This window comes from Podarcis cretensis (assembly GCF_951804945.1).
Source record: "Podarcis cretensis genome assembly, chromosome: Z".
NCBI lineage: Eukaryota > Metazoa > Chordata > Lepidosauria > Squamata > Lacertidae > Podarcis > Podarcis cretensis.
In genome coordinates, this window is record NC_137184.1 from 28,792,396 (window position 1) to 28,817,548 (window position 25,153).

Genomic DNA, 25,153 nt, shown 5'->3' on the forward strand with positions numbered 1-25,153 from the left:
TGCCTGTCAAACTCCTCATCTGCTAAAGAGAAAGCATCCAATGTGGTGCCCCCCAGATGTTGTTGGACTACAAATACCATCAGTCCCAGCAAGTATGGTCAACAGACATGGGATGGGATGATGGGTGGTGGGAGTTTTAGTCCACATCTGGAGGGTATCAATTGCCTAGTAGCCAGGGCCTCCCACTCATGGGGCAAAGTGAGGCAGATTTCTCCACAAGGCAGGTGTAGCAGCTGCTCCTCTGATGGATCTCCAGCTATGGCACTTTCTACATTGCATGGGAGGCTACGGTTATGCAATCATGTAGCCAGCAGAAGAGACCTTCTGCACTGTTGAGAAACAGGGCTGAGCTGGGCATGCAGGGGAGATCCACTGGAGAGGGTCATTCTCAAAGGGCAGTCTGCTGTCCAGGGGAAGTGACTACTTCAAGCAGCCACAAGAGAACAGCTATCCACACTTTGCAAGATGCAGAACCTAGCAGCACCTCTTGAGTTTGTGCATCCTCTTTTCATTGTTTCACCATTATAACCAAACCTCCTTCTCTTGCTCACCAAAGAGGTTGGAAGCAGCCGATTAGGCTAACACCCTAGTTTAGGGTGGTTGTTGTTTTAAAGAACTTGATATAATTTTCCATCAATACATTTATTCTGTATATACAATAAAACACCAAAAAATAATAATCAAAAATCATAGAATGAGTGGGGTTTTTTATTGAGATAATCCCACAGCTGGAAAAATGAAACATCCTAAATTACATTAAGTGACTTCCTTTCCCCTCCCTGCTCCCCCCCCCCCAAAAAAAACCCTAAGAAAAAAAATCTTTACAAATTTACATTTTTTTTACAATACAAAAAACTAATAGCTTGTTGCATATAAATATTACATTTGGTCTGCCAACGTCAAGTGGCATCAAAAATCCCTGAAGCATTTCATTTTAAAGGGACCTGAGATAGCAGATGTAAAGATATGAACATAGAGCACCCTCTGAAAACAAGATGAAAGCAAAACAGTATTAGTTTAAACCAATTTGTGTGCACCTTTTTTCTGCAGGGGTGTTAACTGTGAAGTACTTTACACTGTCAAGAACACAATATACAGGCATTAAGAGCTTTTAGATGACACTAAGATTCCATGTGTCTGAAGCTCAGTTGTAAAGAGTAATATTCCTCAACAAAACCTGCTGTGAAGCTTTTAACGAAAAGGCAAAATAGGCCAGAAACACACACACACACACACACACACACACACACACATATATATATATATCTGCCTTGGAAATAGAAACAAGCCTTCTGAATACCACTTAATTGTTAAAAAAGAAAAAGAAGTCTTGGCATGAGCTTGCCGATCAGCCTGGCAAAGGTTAAGACTACAGGTGTAAGTGTGTGTGTGTGTGTGTGTGTGTGTGTGTCTGGGAGGGAGGAACAGACATATACTATAATCAAACACTGACAGCCACATTTCAAGCACTCCTACTCTCTTGCACACCACCTTGGGGAAGGAGGGAGGGGAAATAAGGAGGGCATGAAGTACAATCTTATAAAGACTGAGGCCTACTATTCTTAGTGTATACTTTAAATATTTTGATGGAGAATGCCAAAATGGTATGGCGGGTATGCAGCAGGATTATTATAAAGTACCCATTTTGTTTAAAAACACAGTCTGCTAATTACATACCCACATCCATGCATATACATGTATTCATAAAGCACCATCTGATATAATACTATAGGTTAAGGCTGTGACAGCGATTTTGCTGGAAAATAAGAGCACAATCCAGCAGAGAACTTTTCTGCGCTTGCTCATTTAAAATAAAGAGGGTGTGCAAGGCAAACCTTATGAGCACTTCCTGTTCATTTTAATAGGCTTGCACAAGAGCTGATAAACATGCAGGGATCTGTAACACATGTATTTTGTTGTGGGCCAATGTCTGATATACTGAGCTATACATGTCAAAGTGTTGTTCTGTGTTTGAAGGGTCTTTAAAAAAATGCTAGCAACATTGCAGATTGAGAATCACCATTGTGAAATTCTTTAAAAAATGTAAACATCTGATATACGGTAGTAATATTGGGAGGGGGAGAGATTCCTTGTAAATGTAGTCATTTAGAATACATCATTTTAAAGAACATAATGAAAATACCTAAGAGATTTCTAATAGAGCACCCTTAGGTGTTGAACAGTGCATTCTGCCCATAAATATTTAATTGTTCTTACAAATAGAAAAGTTATTATATTTTGTAGCATATATTATGAAACCAGTACACTAACTTTGCAATACAGAGAACTGCTTGCGTTCAGTGTGTAAGTTAAGGTTGGTGAAATGTTCTTAGACGAAATCTAGTTTATCTTGCTTTGTGCCAATACATGATCAGCTGTGTTAGGTGAAGATAAATTACTCAGCTTAACCTTAGCCATGACCAACAGCTTTGTATGGTTTGGCTTAATGCTAAGAAATATTCTGCAACCAAGGGTTTCCAAGGCTGCCAAACAACAGAAGCAACATATGGTGGAGAAAACAAAATGCAATAACACCTTAGGCTTTGATCGGGGGCGGGGGGGCAGGGTATTGCTATTTTAGAATTTAAAGATTGCATGAGAAGGAATAGGTTTACTTGAACAAGAAGTCAAGGTGGTATGTGGGAACTTGAAGTCCTATTACTTTTGTTACTTTACTTCTGAAGTCCTATTACCTTTTGTTCCTATTACTAACAAACAAATTGAAACTAGAAACTAGAAAATGATAGAATGCCTCACAAACCCTTTGCTTCTTGATGGCAGATGAGAGACTTAAAATTCAGTTGATATAACCATTTAAGATGTTGCCCAAACTTCAAAAGTTCAGGAAAGCATTAAATGCATTTCAGATAAAAGATTTCAGTATTGCTCTTGATTGGAACAGAAAGGTTTCATATATCTTATGTAAAAATCCAAAGTTCTAATTCATCTTAAAGCAGGGAGGTTGAACCTGAAATCTGTGAAAATAGGTGTTCTGCATTTCCACATATACCATGCTGGTTATCGCTAAAGATGATTGGTTACTGTTCTGTTTAGAATACCACTTCCAAAATGCATGTGGCAAATTGTGAAGGCAGCCTCAGGCAGGCACTGAACAGCCTACAGTCAGACATGATGGGCAATTCAGATAAAATGGAACAATTGTGTTTCACTGCAACAAAGTTTTCTGCAGTGAAACATAATCTAGTTTTGAATTTGAATGGCCAATTTATAGGATACGGCTTTGGCCTCCTTGCAGAATCCCTTAAAGCAATTCTGCTCAGCTGTTCAGTAGAATCCAGCACCATTTCCTTTCTAAATACTGTTCCTTTGGGAGGTTTATTGGTGAGCATAATTTGGCATAAATACAATGAAGATATTCAGTTATTGCCAGTTAGAATATCTGGGAGCAACACCAAGACACATAATGAGTTCACAGAACATCCTAAGGCTTGCACAGTAAGAAACAAACAAAATTAAGAAGGGGTGATTTGATGGTTTGTTCACTAAATTTCTACAATTTTGATCCTGAAACAGAATTGTAGACAGACCATTACACTGATTTAGTATGGCATTCTCTGGATTTTTCAAATCCCAAGCCTTTACAGTGAAAGTTCTGTTGTGGCGTTACACAAATCATGGGGAAGGCCAAGCCTCCCCATCTCCAAGAAGCTAACTTCAATTGAGTGCATCTGATCCTCACTGAGGCGGCCAACAGCCTAGTGGGTTGATGTCCAGAACTTGAACATGTGGAGCATCCACAGGGCAAGTGGTACAAAGGAACCAGCAGCACCTGAAAGGAGCAGGAAAAGGTGCAAGGAAGATAAGAATGGGGTAGAATGAAGTAGGGCCTTGGCAGTCCAAATCAGAGAGGTCCTGAGAGCTGTCTACTGAAGAATGGGTCCAATTTTGTTATTTCCAAGCCAATATTGCTACAGAGTCCTATACAATTTTAACTCTGGAAAGTAAACCCTGTCCAAATTAATTGTTTTTCAGGGTGGCCCACATCACCTGATTGATATCCTCAAACAACAGATGAATGGGTACAGTAAGGAATCCTCACTTGATAACTATCCCAACCACCAAACTGAATAAAACACCACCAGGTTATTCCTCACATGCACAAGAAACCTCCATTTCCTTTAGAATAGACGTTCTGTTGTTGCAGCACCATTGTAGCCTAGTTTCCTAGTATGCCTAGTAATGAACACATATCCTTAAAATACTTTCATCCTAGAAAAGTATTCTTGCTTTCCTATCATCTTCACAGTACATAATTAGTCCTAAATAAAAGAGAACACTAAAGGCATTTCTCCCAAATTGTAATTGTTGTTTCAAAGAAGCACACACCGCTCCTTAGGGCATAGGTCTCCACAGTAAATACATGTAAACAAGTGAATACCTTCTCTGGGGGCAGGATTTCAGTTCTTTAAAATAACACTATTTGTCCCCATTGTGGTTACAAGCAACCATGGTGACAGTATAGCCGGTCTATATAGTATAGCAGGAGATATGCTTGAGGTTTCCTTTTAAGCACACACCTGTCTTGTAGATCTGAAATACTACACTGAACAAAAAGATTCTATACTTGCACATCCTGAGGCACAGCCTGCACACTCTCAGAAGCAAACATGGAGCTCTTGTATTAAAGAATGCTCCACGAACACTTCCAGGCTTTCATGGGCAGAAAGGATCTGAATCAGGACAACTGTGTGCCATACCTGACTCCTGGATTTGTATCCAGTGTGTATATAAATAAACGCTTGGTTTCTATATCACATAACTCAGTAACATAATTCTCCTATTTTTGCCCTAATTGGCAAATGCCTTCCAATTTGACTGTTTTTAAAATCTATTTTTTACATTAGATGATCCACAGCCACTTTTGTATGCATGTGTATATATGTATTTTCTTACACACATTATATATAAAAAATTATACTGTAATTCTGTGGAGATCCAGCAATGTTACTGACCAAGTGTGCCTAGCAAAAGAATTGCTTGCAGGCTAGATAGAAATAATGTATGAAATTTCACTCATCATTTTATTTGGCTTTCTGTTTCTCTTTCATATGCTCTGTCAACCCTTCTATTTTATCTCTGGGATGATGAATTACACAAAATAGAAAAATGAAACTTATTCAAGAGAAGGGGGAAAGCACATTTCTGAAATTCACTTGCTACAGTGATGAGGGACAAACATGGTTCCCCAAGCCTAGATTCCCCTTACACTGATGCACTGTTCAACACTGTTACCAGAAGAGCCCTGTGCAAATTATTTCTCAGTATCAAACCAGATGGCACCACACCCAATGAGAAATCCATACATGCCAAAATTCACACACAGATGTTCTGCATTTGTGGGGCTGTGTCCACTTCAACAGAAGGAGCTGATTAGCACGCACAAACAAAAATAAAAGTGAACCAATCATGCCCTTCCACCAAAGTGAATGGGGAAGCTGGGGGGAGGGAGAGGGGAGGAGCTCAGTGGCCTGGAGCTCCTTTGCCAATTAGCAATCTCTTAATCAAGGGTGTTATGATTCCCCGCCCCGGGGAAGATTGAGACAGTTGTCCATACTAAGTGAGTCGGCAAAGTTACTATAGCATAAAAAAGTTATGTTGTAGTTGAAAGAATCAAATTAAAGCATGTAAAGCATCGTGAGTATGATTGTCAGGTTGAAACCTGACAAATGGCTATTTTGTCGTTTAATGACGGACTGTGCTAATGCCACACAACCTACAGCAACCCCATAAATGAAGAAAAGGAAATGAATTCTAATGTTTCTATTATTTGCAAGTCTGGAGGCAGCTAAGCTACTAGAAAAACAGTGGCTGCGAAGGAGAGAAAATATCAATGATGATGTTAACACCTTATTGGCAGTCTCAATTAATGCTATAACAATATGAGGGTATCAGAATGAATATAGAAGCAAGTTAACTTTTGCATTTGGCACCTGTGTGTCTTGATATTCATAGTTCTCAAGTATCTCATTGTATAATATTATTAATGCATGCATCTGTTAATGCATGTCAAAAGTCTGCTACGTATTTACAAGGCACCAAGCCCCACCCACCCCTCTTTCTCCCTCTCATTTTCAAAACATGAATTAAGAACCAATGAGAAAAGCATACCGAGATACCCAAGTATGAACATACTTCATGAAAGTTTGGCTTGGAAAGATTGAAATTATTCATATTCTGTGCACAATAGAGAAACTGTAAACATTTTATAGCTGCCTTTAAGATTGGTGAATTGTGCAAAAGTTATTACTGAATGTAAGGAATTCATGGCAGACAATTCAAAATCTCTGTAAGAAGGTGCTGTTTCTATAATGCACAAAACACACAAAACCAAAAAAGAAAAACAAGGGGAGACATCAAAATCATGATTCCATTGCCACTGTCCTCCTATGACAACCTCAAAGTGTAGTGTGGGAAAGTATTTCTGCAGATATAGAATGAATGGGCAAGGCTTCTTTTGGCCAAGAACATGTGGCAATCAGAAGTCTTTGAACATACATATGGGCAAAATGGAAAAAGCACCACAAAAAAATGTGAGCAGAGTCCCCACACAATTTGCGTTGTAGATTTTCTGGCAAAAATCCCTGCAGTAGAAGGCCTTAGATCGTCAAAACACCATTGTTCACTTCCAGTTTCCCATTTGTCAATAATTCCATCCCATGAGATGGCTGACCCTGGCCTTTTCTGTCATTTTCCGCACCCTGCCTGACCTGGAAGTACCAAGGTTCAGAGGATCCTCAGTGTGCACAAAAGTGTCATTGTCTGAATCGTCATTATATAAAACGGTTCGCCTGCCCTCATTCCTAGTTTTAATCCGAGGCGGCCTGCTGAACCGCCCACCAAATGTGTTCTCACTGAAGCGTCCCCCCAAAAGATTCTCAAATTCATCATCGGCAATTCGTGGGCGCTTGGCTCTGGAGGCTCCTCTGGAGGCTCCTCTCCCTCTCCCTCTTCTTCCTCCCCTGCCTCCTCTTCTTCCTCTGCTACAGCCTCTTCCCCTCCGGCTGCCTCGCCCCCCTCTGCTCCACCTACCCCACCGGCCCCATCTCCCTCTCTTTCCTGTCCCTCTACCCTGCCAATTTCTCTGCCCACTGGAGATGTTCCTTCGGATTTTTCTTTTCGGTTTCACTTGCACAGATTTGCTGTAGTCATGGTCTCCATCTATGTAGTCCTGATCTGTTCTAGAGCTTGATTCAGAGTCAGAATCAGAGCCACATCCGCTTTCAGAACTTGAGCTTGATCGTGAATCTCCACTTTCTGAGGAGGATAAACCTGGCTTTTCTTTTTCTTCTCTCTTCTTCTTTTCACCAATGGGTTCATCCTCTTCTGATGCACTTGAGAGCTTCCGCTTGACTGTTGCTCGGGGCTCTCTCCCATCACCATTTGTCAGGGGCTTATCAGAAGGCTGATCTACAGAAATTCAAACAAATGTATTTGTCAACGATGCTGCTACAGAGCTAGATCTCAGTTTCCTGGAGAAAACAAAATATTTTTTTCCAGCCTGGAAGAAATTTACTCATAGAACAAGCAGTCTCATTTCAAAAGTTCTCTGCCTACCAAGATGAAAGTGGATTGTTCATTACACCTGCTCAAAGGCAAGCAATTTTAAACTGAAGCAGAGTTGGTTTTTAAAGAAATACATGATTAAGGGCATTGCTGAATCAAGAGGCAGACGCCTACCCATGGGACACCCATGAGATTGGTACTGGGCCTCTGCAAGGCTGAGCCCACCACCCAACAGATCACAGGGATATTGCAATGCTAGGGATGCCTCTGAGCCACAGTTGCAACAATAACAACAACAAATTTATTTACACCCCATATTTTTCCCTGACAGGGACTCAAAGTGAGTTACAAAGAACAACCTCCTGCTTCTCCTCCTTTTTATCCTTGATTATGCCTGGCCTACATTCCCTGAAGGCCTTCATTTTGTAACCAATAACTAAACATAAGTTTGCTACATGACACCTATCCAATGGACCCTGGAACTGCCCACCATTTCCCTAAGCCAGTCTGTCAGGTATCTCCTGCCAGTCCTCTTCAGATGCAAAAGGGGTACTTGACTGACTCTGAAGCTTATTGGTCAGAAGGAGTCAGGGGTCACTTGCCCAGGAGAGGGGACAGAGACTTTATGAGGCTGAGTTTCACTTGCAGCTTGTTCCCTCCACTGTCAGGGATTTGGCTGGACTTGCTATGAAGATAGATTTTTAAGTAAATTAGAACCATTGTATTGTAGTGGCTAGGCTAGGATTAGTTTAGTTTGAAAGCCACGGTACTCTGGCCTATTTTGTTTTACCTTCTGCTTGCTTTTCCTCTATCATTTATTCATAAGAAAGTTTTATAATTTGACCCCCAAAGTGTGTGATTGCCAAACCTCAGGGTTTCAGGATCCCTGTGTGCCTAGATTCTTGAAATTCATGCCACCTGATGTTTAGGATTGGAGTTGTAAGTAACCAGCCTACTCTTCTGAGGTCTGGGAGAGACTCACGAGAGTGTGAGGGCTGCCTTTAGACTCAGAGCCACTCACAAGGAAAGTCTGCAAAGTAATTGCTTTAGTGCATCCCAGATCCCCTCCCATCTGGACTGTCAAAGTAAGTGGAAGGGTGGTGGCAGCAACTACTAGTAGTACTGCAGGGCTATTGTTGGGCAGTGAAGTGGGTGTGAGAAGCTTCTATTGGGCTTCCCACCCTTCACCACACCCCTAAACATGTGTGCTAGCTAATCAGTTTGTGGAAGCCAGGAAAATGACATCTCTGCAAAGAGAGGATTAAAATAAAAAAGTTCAAAATTGCACAGCTGTTACAGACCACCACGGACCTTTCTAATGGTTTATTAGAGTGAGCAGGGAACAGACCCACTACCCTAAACTAGTCCCCACCTGCCTGCCTGCCTACTTTACAACCATCAGACAACGGTGGCCCTGGCTGTCAGCCCCTTCTCCTTTATCTCAGCATTGTCTTGTAGAACTCAGCAGAGAGGAGGATGGGGACAACTATAATTAACTGAGACAACTTGTTATAGGCTCTGGCTCCACCTGCTGCTGGCTTCCCTGCCTTCTACCCAAGCAGTCCCATTAAGCACAACCACCACTGTATTTATGTTACAAATACCACACTTTGGGAGCTGGCCCATTAGGAATGCGCTCCCTCCCAGAGAGAACTCTGCCACATTGTTGCCCTGTGACTAGAGAAGGGTGATCTGGTGCACAATCTAACAGTACATTTGCTTCACAAAACACAAGAATCAGAATCACGCTGTAACCAAATAAAACCCTTGACCAGTGGTTTTCAACCTGTGTGCCATGGTTGTGTCACTTGATTGTCAGAGGTGCCACAGGCAACACTGGCCTCTGTCCCTCTTCTCTTCCCTTCCCTTCCTCTTCTGATGCCCTCTCACATCCTTGCTTTTCAAAGGTTTGCATAGCTGTTTTTCTCAGCAGCTCTAACTACAAGCTCCCCAGGGAATGGTGCCTCTGGGGCTGGCAAGGTGGTCCTTCCTAGGCCCCTGTGAGGCAGTGGGAGGAGGTACCTCTCTTGGGAGTAGGATTGGGAAGCTCAGAGACAAGAGGCGGCAGCTATGACCGCCCATAGGAGTTCCAAGGAGAAGGGAGAAGAGAGGAGGCTGAAGGAACCCTCCACAAGGGAGGGGTGAGGGGCTGCCAGCTCTGCAGTCAAGGGGTGACATAACTGGGCCCCACAGAAATAATGTAGCTGGTCAAGGGAGCTGTGGACCCAAAAAGGTTGAAAACCTCTGACCTAGACACACGCCCCCAAAAGGGGGGGGGAGAGGGAGAGGGAAATATATATAGAGAGGGAATCTTTATTCCTCCAACTTCTCACCTTGTGTAACTGGTGTGGATTTATTTCTAACTAGCCTATTTTTCCCTGGTTCAGCATCATTTCCGCTATGATTTTGGGTGTTTGAGCCAGATGAAGAAGGATGACTGTCCATCTCTTCAGCAGCAACAGCAGAGCCAGGTGGTTCCTCAGTAGTATCTGAAAATTTAAACATGATATCACAAGTCTCGCAATGGATGGAAAATGTTAATGAATTTGAAAGTAGAAGCATTGCATTCATTTGCTTTAGTGGCATGTGAGTGTGTAGGCCTCAAATCCTTTATGAAATTTCTTTCAGTTATGATTGCACTGCTAGTGCAATGTTAACAATCATACAAATAATTGGTGGTCACAGAAGATGGATTCCTTAAGACGCCAGGCCTTTACCTAGTGGGAGTCGATTACTGACTTAGGAGAAGCTTCTGACACACTAACACAATTCTCTAATGTAGGGGTAGGAAACTCGTGACTCTTCAGAATGTGTTTGACTCTCATCATCCCTAGACAGCAAGGCCAATGGTCATATGCATGAATTTACAAACATAAATATACAATTTCCAAATCCCTTAGTGGGGGGATCACATACATTTGGAATGAAAGAAGCAAAGATGACAGTTGGACAGAAATGGGCAGTAACAGATACTGTGACTTGGTACGTGCCGTTTCATCTACACATTTTTGCATAAAAACTATGAACAAAACTATGAACATTCCCGAGGATGCTGGGGGCAGAACAGACTGGAGAAGAGATCTGACACTCTGTGGCAAAGGGCAAGGTATGCAATATAATGGGGTGGGGGGTGGGGAGAGAATATCAGCATGAAAGGAACATAAAGGACAAAACACTTTCCTCGATGATATAGAGATCAATTATAGGGTATGGGTAAGATGGTGTATCCTCTCTGTCTGCCTAGGCTCCTGGGGCTCAACCAGTACAGGCAAAAGCAAAGGGTCCTTGTAGTGAAAGCAAGGTGGAAAAGTGGAGTGCAGAAGCGGAAAGGCAATGAAAGGTTATTGCTTCCAAGTTCACGTACCATGAGATGAAACTGAAGAATTAGTCCTAGTTAAAGGCAGTGAGGTATTCAGGTTTGTTTTAGGCTGCATCGGTTGCTTCTGTTTTCCTTTGGGGCTATAAGCATGACAAAAAACAGCAATGCATTATTCTTAACAATGACCTCTGTGAAGTCTGAAAGGTCAGTTATGTCTACGTTGTGTCTTTCACTGCAACTCAGCCTGCTTATAATTATACTGCTTTCCCCCCATGAAAATCTGCTCTCACCAATTTTGTTGTGGTACATAAATTGCTGCAGAGGCTGGATGTTGAGGCGGAATACATGGCAGTGGCATAAAACAAATGTACTACTAAATTATTATTTATTTAAAACATTTTTTATAGAATTGTAGAGTTGGAAAGGACCATTAGGGTCATCTAGTCCAACCCTCTGCAAAGCAGGAATCTCAACTAGATCATACAGACCAGATGGCCATCCAACCTCTGCTTAAAACCCTCCAAGGAAGGAGAGCCCACCACTTATGTTCCACAGTCGAACAGCTGTTACTGTCAAGAAAGTTCTTCCTGGTGTTTAGTCAAAATTCCTTTCTTGTAACCTAAATGCCACCACCCTCCCAAGGAAGCTTACACGACTCTTAAAATGCATGAAAATATAATTACAAGACATGAACAGCAGTTAAAAATGTTATAGAGTGCAGCATGGATCGTCCAAGTGCAGACATGAATAAATGTGTCTTCAGAGGGTTTATTTATTTTAAAGGCCAAGGTGATGGGGCTTTATGTATCTCCCCAGGGAGGAGGTTCCAAAAGTGTGGGCTACTACTGAGAAAGCTGTATGCCTAGTAGTCCACACACAGTCCAGTAAGCTCTCACTAAATGAACATCAATATGTGATCATACATTTAGCAATTATCCAAATTGTTACCTGGGTGACCTGCTGCTAGAGGAAGAACTGCTGCTGCTCCGCAGTTGTTTCCGGTACCGTAGCCGTGGTCTTCGCCTCTTCTGATATTGCACTGCTGACTTGTATTCAGAAATTATAGTTTTAATATGATTTTCAAATAAGGCAGATAGTCGGAGTGTCATACTGTAGATCTGGTAGGGAAGGAAAAGAGGGGGAGAATGATCACACCTGAGAGTGAATGTCTGTGCAGAAGACGTGCATGATTTAGGCTGAGGAGACCTGGATTCAAATCCCTGCTCAGTAACAAAGCTTACTGGGTCTCTGGGCCAGTCACTACCTGTCAAAATGGGAGTCACAGTGCATAGCACCCCCAGCCTCCTTGGAGGATGGAAATGATTAAACACTCAGTTGCTTTATAGAGGTGGCCATCTATTTTAAAAAGTTAAGCAAAACCCCAGTGAATTTAACATAGAGGAGCAATTATTTAACATAGAGGGTTAGCAATTCTTCAATATTCAACATGTAATGAAGAGTGATGTTTGGAGAGGCAGGTTGTGCAGCAGCTAAAAGTGAGGGGTACCAATAGCACTGCTGCTTGTCCAGCCAGTCCCTGCTCTCACAAGTTTCAGGACAGTTGAAGAAGCTCAGAACTTTCATACTCTGCAGCATAAACCTTGGGATTCCCAACCAAGGAGATGAATGTGTATTGGATATGGCACGATGGCGCATTTATAAAATGGTTGGCAGAGTCAGCCAAGTCTATCCGCTGGCAGTACAGGGGACAAGTAGGAACTTATTTTCAGCTGAGAGCATACATGCTCAAAGGCAGCTGACAGTTACTATGAAACACATTCACACGATTACACACACAGCTTGAATCTAGGGCCTCTAGTAATCTTCCTTACATATATTAAAAATATTACTATTATTTATAATCTGCCCTTTAATCTGAAGTTTCAGCAAGGTACACAATGTTTCATTAAAATACAACATATCAAATACAACGTAAAACCCATAAAACTGATGACCATCAAAAAGCAGCAATCCAGCAGCGGATGTACTTAAAACTAAGCATAAGAAATTCATATTACATGTGGTTATTACAGTAAGAATGCTTTGTGCAAAATAACAAAGAACAGATCAAACATAAAATGAAGAAGAGTGACAATGCACCTTGTTAAATTATGCTGTTACAGCTAAATGAACTGACAAAGCAAAGAGAAACAAAGCAAATATTTTAACTATTCATTAACCTTTTATTCGCCTTTTGTGAGAAAAAACATAGGAAGCTGCCTTGTAGCCTATCAGGCTATTGGTTCATCTAACTGGCAATTCCCTCTTCCCTAGGCCCAGGCAGAGAAGTCTTTCCCAGCCCAGCAGTCCAATATCCTCACTGCGTCAAAGTGTGTTGGAGACTAAACCTGGAACAGACTGCATACTAAGCATGTGCTCTGTCACTGAATTATGACCCAAACCATCCCTGGGTCTACTCAGGCTGCTGTCTGAGGACTAATGGGGCTACCGATGGTCCCAAAATTATGCACAAGTCACCAGAAAAGAAAGACCAAGGAAGTTGCCTGGTACCCAAGTCAGCTTGTTTGTCAAACTAGCTGATTATTTCCTATACCGGTTGAGGGAGTTGGGTATGTTTAGCCTGGATAAGAGGAAACTGAGAGGATATGATGGCCATCTTCAGATATCTAAAGGATTGTGACATGGAAGCCTGTTTTCTCCTGCTCCAAAGGCTTGGACTCTCACCATGTGCATACTATCATGTAACCTGCATTAGGAAGCCTATCAGGGCAACAGTCTTTAGTAAAGGCCTGTATTTTGGGACTATTATACTTTATTTGCATGTGTCAGGCTGGAGGCTTGCAGTCATAGGCACCACCACCTCTACATCTTACCCTTGATTTCTTATTAGGAGTGTATGCTTTGGAGTTGCAGAATATCAGACGAACATCTTTGTAAAACTCAAGGGGGTTCATGTAATTTCCTACTTCCAAAGTTTCTTTCACAGTGCTGAAGTCCATTGGAGTGTCCACTATATCACGATAATCCTACAAGCAACATTTATATGTGTTAAATGAGTAACATTGCCACATTACAGCGATATGGTTAGTTACTGCATTTATTGAAGAATGGCTGCTTCCAAAGTTATTTCACAAAAACAAGCTATAAAACTTTTAACATTCCACAGACAATGAAACTTAAGGTCTGGATGCACATTCAAAAGGCAGATTGCTTCAAGGCATGCATTCTCAGTGTGATGATTTCTGAGGTGGAACTATTCTGAAGATACTACAAGCAAAGAAATAATCATGGAGTGAATGCATTTGCTGCTAGTCCACCTGCCAAATTTCTCAGTGCTCTACAAGCAGGAAGGGAGAAAAGAGAAATATTGTATGGGGGAGGGGAAAGGAAATTTTTTTTACTATGTGGAATGTCCTTATGGTATATTACAGGAACTGATTTTAAAAAACAACAACAACAAAGACTAGAGATTTTAGTGCTAAAACTGGCAAAATTGAATTAGCAAACACAAGTACATCAGAGTTTTCCAAATTTTTCATGCTGGTGACACACATGTTATTATACCTACACACTGCAGCCAACACGCTAACGTGTCACGACACACAGTTTGGAAAGCTCTGTAGTACACAGTCATACTTCAAATTAAGGAAGGGGCAGGCCTGTTTATTTTACCGTGCAAGCTGTACGTACAAGCACAGCTTCCAGAAGAAATACAGGATTCAGATCCCAAGAACCTCAGGTTCTTTTCATTTTTGTTTTTTAAAGCAAGCAATCACAGAGTTGGAAGTATGTGAGTAACGCCTAAGAAAACTCTGTGAATACTGAGAACATTGTGGTGCTATTATGGAGGGTAGGGTTTCAGTGCGTCACACAATTCTTTACTCCTCCTTCCTAAACTAAAGAAATGTAAGCAACTTACAGGGTAAGAGAAGAGATCAACAGGTTGTCGGAATGGCTCAGAATCTTCACGTTCATAGATGAGGCTTAATAACTGTTTGCACTTATCTTTCCAGGCATCAGCACGTGGCTTGGAAGGCTGCTTTTTTATCTGCTGCTTTATCTGAACCTTTTAAAAGGGGAGCAACAGCAACATGTACGTTTTATGACAAAATTCTCCTTCCATCTTGCTTAATTTATACTGATTCAGTTCCAATTTGACAGAAGCAGGTGAAAAGTAACTCAGTGATTCATTCTGTGTTGACAGATATATAGTTTTAAACTCTACATATAACTGGCTCTATACAAACTGGCTGAAGAAAGGTGCTGTCAGACACAGGTCAGTACGAAAGACACACAGCACCATTGTCAGTGAAGTTAACTCTTCATTTAAGGAAAAGAACATGCCTCTCAGCAACATTTCCCAGCAGGTCTTGCCCCTATAGAGCAGTTGCCAGGACTAAAGGTCCCTGCCTTCCACCCTTTCTATGGCTCCTCCTCTCCCAGATGTTTCCCAAGCAGCCTCAAACTATGTCTGCCCACTTCTGGTATCTGTTCTGCCCTCCTCATTCTGCACATTCTTGCAGACCAGGGGAAGGGGAGCTGGTCACAGAAGGAGAGGGAGAGTCCTTTGATTTTTTTCAGCAGATCCTTGACCCCACCACCCACTTCAGCCTCAGAGTCTGAACTGCTCCCCGTCACCAGTTCTTCCTGCTCGCTCAACTCTGTTGCCCCTTCAGCATTCAACCCTTCCTCCCAGGCTTCTCCCTCTGACCTCCCCTCGGTATCCCTTCACTAGTCCCCTGGCTCTGATCCTTCCTTCCCCTTGGAGGTTCTCCATTACTCCTCATCAGCCAGCCAGTCCCTGACAGGTAACTAAGCAGCACTCACAGTTCTTTTCCCAGATGAGGTTCCTGGACCATCCGAATCAGCATATGTTTCTGTCACCTCTTCTTCATTTGCGCTACTCAGGTCTTCGGCTTTCACTTTGTTATACATCTCCAGAATATCTGTGCAACTCTGATCCCTAAAGGGTAATATGATTATCAGCATTGGGGCCAACAGAGTGCCATGGACTGCTGGGACTGTAAAAGGAACATCACCCTTTCCCAGACGGATTACAAATTAAGGGCTGATTTGTGTGTAATTGGCATATCATGCTTGCTGAACCCGCATGCCAGATGCTATGCAACACCACTTTGAATTTATTAGCAGATGGTCAGATCATGTGGGAAGCAGGGCTTCTTCATGAAAAATTCCCACAGTATATCTCCATGGTGGGCAGGACAAAAGTGAAGGAAGAGGTGATGAGAGAAGAAATTATTTGGTAGCATAAAGAAAGGGATGTGCAAGACAGATGCACACAATGCAACTGCAATAGTTCAGGAAACACTTTGCTGATCAGAGAAGTTTTAGGGAAAGTATTTGGAAACTGTGGAAATGGTAGTTGGCAAGAAAAGTGACAGCTCACCCAATGTAGTGAAGTAAGACATCCGTTACTATTTTGGCTGCTTTAACTATAGGACTATCGGGCTCATTGAAAGTCCTAGCGTTATGTTCAATATATCGTACCTCCCACATTAGTGCTGATATTCTCCTGAAAAAGGAAGAGAACAAATTTATAAAATTAATAAAAACAAATTAATAAAAACAAAAAGAAATATGTGCCATGCTCATTCTGTAACCTAAAATCATTTTTACAAAGCCTGCATGTGCTTTTCATAAACAATAAAGTCTCAATCTGGCAGAAGAGCAAAATACAAGAAGTAGGGAAAACATCAACAATTCTTAAGAGCCAGGAAATGAAATCATGAGTGATTGGGAAACAGGGCAAAAACCACACATCCTGGTCTACATCAGAAATATAGTTAACGGGAGAATCTTAGATGCTGCAAGTAAGTTACAACTCTCTTGCAGCATTTTCCTGATTAAGCAGAGCTGGGGGAAAATTCACTAATACTACAGCAGATACAATTTAGCAAAAGTTAGCAACTTTTTTAAAAAAAGACAAGATACTAAAAAATAGACAGTGGAAAGAAATAATCAATCTGACCTGTAAAATCTGTTTTCAAGTCTTCTCCTTATTGTGGTGAGGTCAGTTGGGTAAGCAACAACAGTGCAATATAGAGGATAGGCACTAAGGTCCACTGGGACAGCAAAAGGGTTGGATATATCTTTAAAAAGGTAGCAAAGAAAGCTGATTAAAGTCCACAAGCTATGCCGGAAGTCAAAGGCTGAAACTTAGAAGAATTGTATTGTATTGTATTGTATTGTATTGTATTGTATTGTATTGCATTGCATTGTACTGTAGTGTACTATACTATACTATACTATACTATACTATACTATACTATACTATACTATACTATACTATACTATACTATACTATACTATACTATACTATATTATTAATGCTTTAAAAAAACACACCTGCCCAATAAGGTAATATGATGATCAGTATAGTACTTAAAATTATTGTCGCCCTAACTATGTCATGGAAAGTTCACCACCTTACAAACTGACAGCAAACTGTGTGCAAGAGCACGAGATGAAACATGTAATGGATGCCCGATTACAATGATACAGTGGTACCTCAGTTTAAGAACAGTCCTGTTTATGAACGATTCAGTTTACAAACTCTGCAAAACCGGAACAAGTGCCTCGGTTTGCAAACTTTACCTTGGTCTAAGAATGGAATCCAAATGGTGGAAGGGCACTGGCAGTGGGAGGCCTCATTAGGGAAAGTGTACCTCGGTTTAAGAATGGACTTCTATAACAGATTAAGTTCGTAAACCAAGGTACCATTGTATATAATTAGGAAGAAGTGTCCATGGTTAGGAAGGGAGTGAGCATGGGAAAAAACAGAGACATGCATGTTGGACAGAAAGAATCGGCTAGGGCAGTGAAATGACAAGTAGGGACCTCAGGGAAGCATGGTAGATGGGGCAGAGGCTAAAGGTAAAGAGAGACCAAAGAAGCAAAAATGGATGTTGGCGGGGAAGAGAAGAAAAACTCTGCATGAAGCATTAAATAAATTATTATAATAATTGTTGTTGTTACCGCCATCTGCCCTTCACCAGAAGGCCCCACAGTGGGTCACAACAATTTAAAATCCACTATTAAAAAATAGCTAAAACTAATTAGTTACAGGAATAGGGTGGGCTCTGAAAACACACATCTTAGGTATGAAAGGCTAGGGGAGTGTGTCTTCAGCATTTACTGAAAGCTGTACAGTGAAGAAGCCCGAGACTTCTCTGGCTTCTTATACAGCAAAGGGGCCACCACAGAGAATGCCCTGAAAAACAGTATTGCGGTTGCCTAAAGAGAGTCCTGGGAAACAAAGAAGCAGTGGTGCCAAAGTGCATGGGGTTGCGAAGAGGACATGAATTTGAACTAAACAGGTAAGAGAGATCTTCAGACACAAGTTCAGTTTGCTAGTATATCTGTTGCTGCACTTAAAAGCTGTATGCAAAGCAGTCAAACTACAGTGGTACCTCTGGTTAAGAACTTAATTCGTTCTGGAGGTCTGTTCTTAACCTAAAACTGTTCTTAACCTGAAACACCACTTTAGCTAATGGGGCCTCCCACTGCTGCTGTGCTGCTGCCACACAATTTCTGCTCTCATCCTGAAGCAAAGTTCTTAACCCAAGGTACTATTTCTGGGTTAGCGGAGTCTGTAACCTGAAGCATCTGTAACCTGAAACGTCTGTAACCTGAGGTACCACTGTAAAAGGTAAAGGTACCCCTGCCCGTACGGGCCAGTCTTGACAGACTCTGGGGTTGTGTGCCCATCTCACTTAAGAGGCCAGGGGCCAGCGCTGTCCAGAGACACTTCCGGGTCACGTGGCCAGCGTGACATCGCTGCTCTGGCCAGAGCCAGAGCCAGAGCCAGAGCCGCACACGGAAACGCCGTTTACCTTCCCGCTGGAAAGCGGTCCCTATTTATCTACTTGCACCCGGAGGTGCTTTCGAACTGCTAGGTTGGCAGGCGCTGGGACCGAGCAGCGGGAGCGCACCCCGCCGCAGGGATTCGAACCGCCGACCTTTCGATCGGCAAGCCCTAGGCGCTGAGGCTTTAACCCACAGCGCCACCTGAGGTACCACTGTAGTGTGCGTCTATTGTAAGGTCCTTAATACCAAATAAATGTTTACATACTTTCTTCTGGATTTCTGTTTACCCAAATCTTAGTTTCACATCAGCCACATGCCAAGAATCACTTATCAACATAATTTTTCCACTCCAGCTGGTGATTACAAGAGTTCTGAAACTAAGAATAGTGCCCAAGTTTGCTTTTCCCCGCTCCCAATACCTTGTCCTCTTGTGATATGTCTTTTAGTTTGAAAGCGTGAGGACAAAAACTGTCTTATCATTGACATCTGCAAGCCACTGCAGGAACATTCTTTAACTGAAGAGTGAGATAAGAATGCTTTAAAATAAGTAAATAGATATGCTAAGGGTGTTGCCATCTGTGTTTCTTGGTCCCTGGCATCATCTCCAAGTCTTCTTTTGAGGCCCACATACCTAAGGATAGAAGTTGATCAATACCGCGAAGAACACGCACACATTCTTCATCTCGGGAATGGGATCCCCATTCACCTTCCTGTGGTTTGTACAGCAAAGATGCCAGCTCCTCTGTTGTCACAGGAACACCAGCCCCAACCTCCTCCGGGTAAGCAGCTACAGAAAACCAGGGTCAGGGGGGAGGGAGACAGAGACAGAAAGACATACCCATTAGAGCCTCTGCCACTGTACTTATTCACAAATTATTGATACCCAATGAAGGGGATGGGGGAACATATTTACTTCCTTCTGGAATTGGCTCCATGTCCCAGGGGCTCATCTTTTCTCTTTCATTATTGTCCCAGCTGTTAGAACAAAAAATATATTTAAAGACTTAAAACATACACAGATCTAGTGCAGAACAGTAGCAGTGGCCAGACAGCAGGGTCTCCAAGACCAATTTCAGTGCCCAGAAATATTCATATGGGTGGAAGCAATCATTCAAGTAACTAGTCTGAAGCTGCTAAGGGATTTATTTCAACATTTATCACACTGTGACTACTTGTGAAGTGACTGAAAGCTGCATCCAACCACGTGTTGCATGCAGCATTCAGCCATAAAGAGAATTTAATTCTAAATCAATCACACCATGGTGTGTTATCAAGCGCCGCAACAAGATATAGTCTACATTTTATTTATTTTAAAGCATTGATATAATGATTTTTTGCTTGAGAAGTCTCCAAGTAGTTTTAACAAAAACAAGCAACTGAATACTAAGCCAAGTGAAACAACAAAAAACATTAAAAGTTTTAAATTCACACACATATACAGACCGCATCAATAAAAAGTTCTTTTTAAGTACTGTATATAAAAGGTAAAGGACCCCTGACAGTTAAGTCCTGTCGCGAACGGCTCTGGGGTTGCGGTGCTCATCTCGCTTTACTGGCCGAGGGAGCCAACGTTTGTCCGCAGACAGTTTTTCCAGGTCATGTGACCAGCATGACTAAGCCACTTCTGGAGAAACCAGAGCAGCGCACGGAAACAGAGTTTAGCTTCCCGCCAGAGCGGTACCTATTTATCTACAGTGGTACCTCGGGTTAAGAACTTAATTCGTTCTGTAGGTCTGTTCTTAACCTGAAACTGTTCTTAATCTGAGGTACCACTTTAGCTAATGGGGCCTCCCGCTGCCGCCACCCCACCGCCACGTGATTTCTGTATTCATCCTGAAGCAAAGTTCTTAACCTGGGGTACTATTTCTGGGTTAGTGGAGTCTATAACCTGAAGGTAACCCGAGGTACCACTGTACTTGCACTCTGACATGCTTTTGAACTGCTAGGTTGGCAGAAGCTGGGACCAAACAACAGGAGCTCACCCTGTCGCGGGGATTCGAACTGCCGACCTTCTGATCGGCAAGCCCCAGGCTCAGTGGTTTAGACCACAGCACCACCCGCGTCCCTTTTAAGTATACACAGACACAACAGCAGAAGCATAAGACAGTCATTAAATGTCTTGCAAAATAAAGAAGTCCGAAAGTGGATTATATTGGTGCCTCTAAAGCCTAAGGTTAATGGAACCACCACTAAAAAGGCCCCATCTGTGACTGACAAAGTAGAAGCCACTTGGAGAAAATGGGATCACAATGTTTAAGCATGTTAAGAGGGGAGAAGGCCAGAAACTATAAATTACCACCACCCTACATAGTTACAGCATAATGATGTAAGAGGTTGCCTTATACCTGGGCCAGACAGCCCCAGATTGGCCAAAATCATCCCACCTAGAGCAACCCATGGCTGTCATAGGGAAGAGTGGTTAGGCACCAGAGAAGGAGGAGAGGCAGGCAGCCTCTGCCTCACTGGCATACACAGCAAGCAAAAGCTTTGGGCTGTTTATCCCAAGGTGACTCTTTGCACTAATGGAAACTATTTCTGCTCATGGAGTTAATGGAACCCAATTTTGTCAACCCATCTCTACCTCCTGTGCCATATCTTACACTTTCCCAGGTCTCCCAACCCTTAAGAGCATGTTTTTTGGCGATATGGAAGGCTGTAGGAGGTAGGAGAGATGAGGAAAAACTAGGTGCCCCACCCTGCGTAAACTGGACACAACCTATTGCTTTTTCGTAAGCACTGTAGCTGACTGCTAAGTAGTTGCTAAGCAGTATAATGCTGCTGGCTCTTTGCTGCTGAGATATAATGTTTTAAACCTCTAGTCTTGCTTTGTTGCTGTTAAGTGTGTATTATGATTTTATTTTGTTAGCTGCCTTGTGGATCCTTATGGTTCAAGAGACAGGTACAGACACTGTATGTACATCATTGTATCAATCAGTGAGCGTGTTTGCTTAATTCACTTAGAAATACAGGCTACAGAACTCAGCTTTTCTTGCAGTGGACTTAAAAAAAATGCATCAAAGTACACACAGCCACACTCATAGTCATTCTTACTGAACACTGTAGCACTGGAAGGAACTATCAGGATAATCGGACTGGAATGGTTGTTGACTCTCTACCGTTCCAAACCACCATGCATCATCTATTATACTGCGGAATCTATCTCCTGCAACAGAAAAAGTTGGAATGAGCCAAGTGATATATGCAGAAAAAGCACAAAAATACTAATAGTGGTGTGCATTTTTTTTTAGAGTGCTGTTTCTTTTTTCTGTTTTTCTCATTAAAACATATACATTGCATTTAAAATATAGTCATTTACAAAATGTGTAAGATTACATCAAATAACAAACAAAAACTAAAATCAGAAAACATTTCATATGTTTAATATGGAGCTAGCCAATGGTAAGCTAGCACTCACCAATCTGCCAGTTCCTTTCTTTGGCTTCATTGTAAAACTGATGCAGCACAAGGAAATCAATAACATCTGGCATATCATGGTACCTGTGAAACAGAAGTGGAATAGCTCTTCAGAAGGAGGTAGTACAACCACAGATATGGCTTGAAGGTAATTATGATATTGATTCATATGTGTATTAGCAACTTTGTATTAATGTAACATTTTTATATGAAACTGTATTTTTGCAGCATTTTGTTTGTTGCTGCTTCAGTTTTTTGTACATAGCTTAGAGATATTTTTAATATATTAAGCAGTACAGAAATTAAATAATCAATCAATCAATCAAAGAAGCCAGGCTAAATACTGCAAGGTGGTGGCGCACATTTTCCACCTTTTGGATAACATTTAAATCATGTTCTGTGCTTCCCTGCCATGTGATCAAATACACTGTCCGTGTCTTGATGGCACAGGAATGTAATGAGCATGCTTCTTTTCCTAAATATTATTAGGGAGACAAGTTTTTAAATTAGGTTCGGGGGGGGGGGAATGTGAGTTGGTGATGGACAAGCACCCATTTAGCCAGCCACTTACTTAATGGAAAATGATTCACCAGTCATTTTGCCTGAGGTTGGATAAAGAAAGGCAAGCTTCAAGCAGCAAAGTGTAGGTGGTCCAACTTCATACTTAATTCCCACAATCTTCACAAATTCTTGTTCCTGTTTGTCAAAACAGCACTGGAGGTCAAAGCTTAGTTGTGCATGTACATTTTCTTTGAAGCACATACATAAAGGGGGTTGTTTTAAACAAGTGTGAATTCCCAAATTGACCATAAAAAACAAGTGTCCCCCCACCGACGCTTTTCATTCTACATTGACCCATTTTTCATTCTGCATTAACTCATACATTCATGTCCACATTCTCACATGTATATTTATAACCTATCGCCCCCACACATCCATACTCCCTATTACTACTTTGCACGGGAGTTGGAGGGAGGAGGGGAGAAGCTCAAGAATATGATGGCAGGGGAGAAATTCAAGTTCACAAATGCAGATGTGCGGTTTCTGATAATGGCCTCTACACAATGTGAAGTTGAATGTGACCTTCAAGCCAAGTCCCACACTCCTGGATATCTGCTCTCTGCTTGTGACACAGTGTAATCTGCACCAGGTGAGTTAATCAGATAGATGCTTCTGCACAGGATTATTTTGCCTCAAGTCTCTGTTGTTGGCAGGATGTGTGACTCAGACAGGTAGAGTATATGATTTGCACATGGGAGATCCCAGGTTCAATCTCTGGCATCTCCAGGTAAGGTTGGGAATGATTCCTGCCCCAAAGCTTGGAGAGCTACTGCTGATTTGTGTAAGGCAATAGATTAGTCAATCATCTAACTTGGTATTAGGCAGGTTCACTGGGTTTATTCAACCCAGTGATAAAAAACAATATAACTCTGAAGCTCCCCTTACCCTGAGTTCTATTTTATTCCATGGTTGTTTCTGCATGTTTACACTGTAGATCTTTGCCTTTCGAACTGCACGCACATAAGCTTCATGCCCTTGCCTGAAATAGATTACCTGAAAGGAAGAAAATTAAATGACACTCTGATTCACAATACACCAAGCCTCAGCTTTCAGAACTTATCCTTAATTTGGAAATAAATATCCCAAAGTAAATAAATAATGCTCCGCTTGCTAGTTCCTAAACATGCATCATTTGTGCATGCCAGGAGACACAAGGGAAAAGAAGAGACCTCAAAGATGCAGAAAGATCAATGTATTAAGGTTCGATGTACGTATTTCAAGAAACAGGACTTTTGATTCTTCGGGGATTGCTAAAACAATCTTCTGTGCTACGTGACAGAGCAGACTTTGCCAACCTGATGTGGAATTTCCAGTAATTTTAAACTTGTCTTATTAAAACAATGTGTATAAAAATGTATTAAAATCTACATAATGAATTTTAAAAGATTTTTAAAATAATTATTCCCAAGAGGCCTGAAGCATTTAATCTGGGGATTATAGGGGCAGAGGTTCCAAAGGAAATAGTTATGTTGTTTATGTTTATGTATGCTCCTACCACAGCCAGAATCTTGTATGTGCAGAAATGGAAAGAAAAAGTCCCAATGAAAGAAGAATGGATTTTAAAGTAATTGACTATGTAGAGATGGCGAAGTTGACAGCAAATACAAGAGATCAAAAAGATGAGAATAAACTATAGCCAAATGAAATCACAAGCAGGATTTGAATAATAGGCAAGGGAAGGAGAATAAATAAATGACTGCAATATAAGTTATAATACAATAGAAAATAAATGGCAGCAGATAAAGGAATACAGCAGGTACATCTTGGAAGGATGGATGGGAAGTCAAAATGTAAGAAATTATTATACTGAAAGTGAATTGAATGTCAAATTTTGTGGGGGGGGGACTAATAAAATTATTTTACAAGATATATAATAAAATGAAATAAATTGCATAAAATGATTGCCAAGTACTTGCTGTTATCTTATATAGGCCTGAGCGTAACAGAAAAGTTAAAAAGCGAAGTGGCAAGGAGATGAGACAAAACAAGATGGCTGGCTGAATCTAAGCAGAGAAGTATGAGGAAGACACCTTCCATCAGCCCCAGTGCTTCGTCCTTGTTGGGAGCTGATTGATTGGTCTGACGAGGTTCATGAAGCTCCTTTTGCACGTCAACTTACTACAGCTGAAATAAAGAAGTTCATTGCCAAACTCATTCAAGTTCCACTGTGGCCCTGTCATGCTCAGTCTATGGAGAGGTGTGTGCAACAAGCCACAGAGGCAGCAGGGCTACATCAGAGGCCAAGAAGCAAGTTGGCAGTTGATGTCCAAGAATGAAGCAGAGCAAGACCTGATGAAACTTGTTTAAGTTTCTTATAAACTGATGTCATTCTTTTCTAATGTTGCTTTATGTTGTACACTTAGTAGGATATGTTTTATGCAGAGAATTTAAAGTTTTTATAGCATTACCTGACATTTTCAGAAGGCAAAATTAAAATTAAGTTTGTTTTTCTAAAAGCAGTTTCTGTGCTACTTAATCAAATGTAGATTCACCCAGCTAAATGTTGTCCAATCACAAAAAAATATTAGCAGATTTTAATTCCTCACA

At 41.5% G+C, this 25,153-nt stretch overlaps 1 protein-coding gene across 1 annotated transcript in view; it reads right to left on the bottom strand.

Moving 5' to 3' along the window:
- Positions 1 to 626: 626 nt before the first annotated feature.
- Positions 627 to 25,153, bottom strand: part of BRWD3 (bromodomain and WD repeat domain containing 3) — an 80,607-nt gene continuing 56,080 nt past the window's right edge. The window contains exons 25-39 of the mRNA XM_079961591.1: positions 23,492 to 23,599; positions 22,617 to 22,741; positions 22,047 to 22,129; positions 21,683 to 21,794; positions 19,545 to 19,606; positions 19,263 to 19,418; positions 16,794 to 16,914; positions 16,212 to 16,337; positions 15,632 to 15,767; positions 14,724 to 14,870; positions 13,678 to 13,830; positions 11,792 to 11,961; positions 10,889 to 10,983; positions 9,858 to 10,013; positions 627 to 7,428 (exon numbers count right to left, since the gene is read on the bottom strand). Coding sequence (XP_079817717.1) covers positions 6,662 to 7,428; positions 9,858 to 10,013; positions 10,889 to 10,983; positions 11,792 to 11,961; positions 13,678 to 13,830; positions 14,724 to 14,870; positions 15,632 to 15,767; positions 16,212 to 16,337; positions 16,794 to 16,914; positions 19,263 to 19,418; positions 19,545 to 19,606; positions 21,683 to 21,794; positions 22,047 to 22,129; positions 22,617 to 22,741; positions 23,492 to 23,599 — 2,517 coding nt within the window. The 3' untranslated portion in view covers positions 627 to 6,661. The remainder of the gene's footprint in view (positions 7,429 to 9,857; positions 10,014 to 10,888; positions 10,984 to 11,791; positions 11,962 to 13,677; positions 13,831 to 14,723; positions 14,871 to 15,631; positions 15,768 to 16,211; positions 16,338 to 16,793; positions 16,915 to 19,262; positions 19,419 to 19,544; positions 19,607 to 21,682; positions 21,795 to 22,046; positions 22,130 to 22,616; positions 22,742 to 23,491; positions 23,600 to 25,153) is intronic.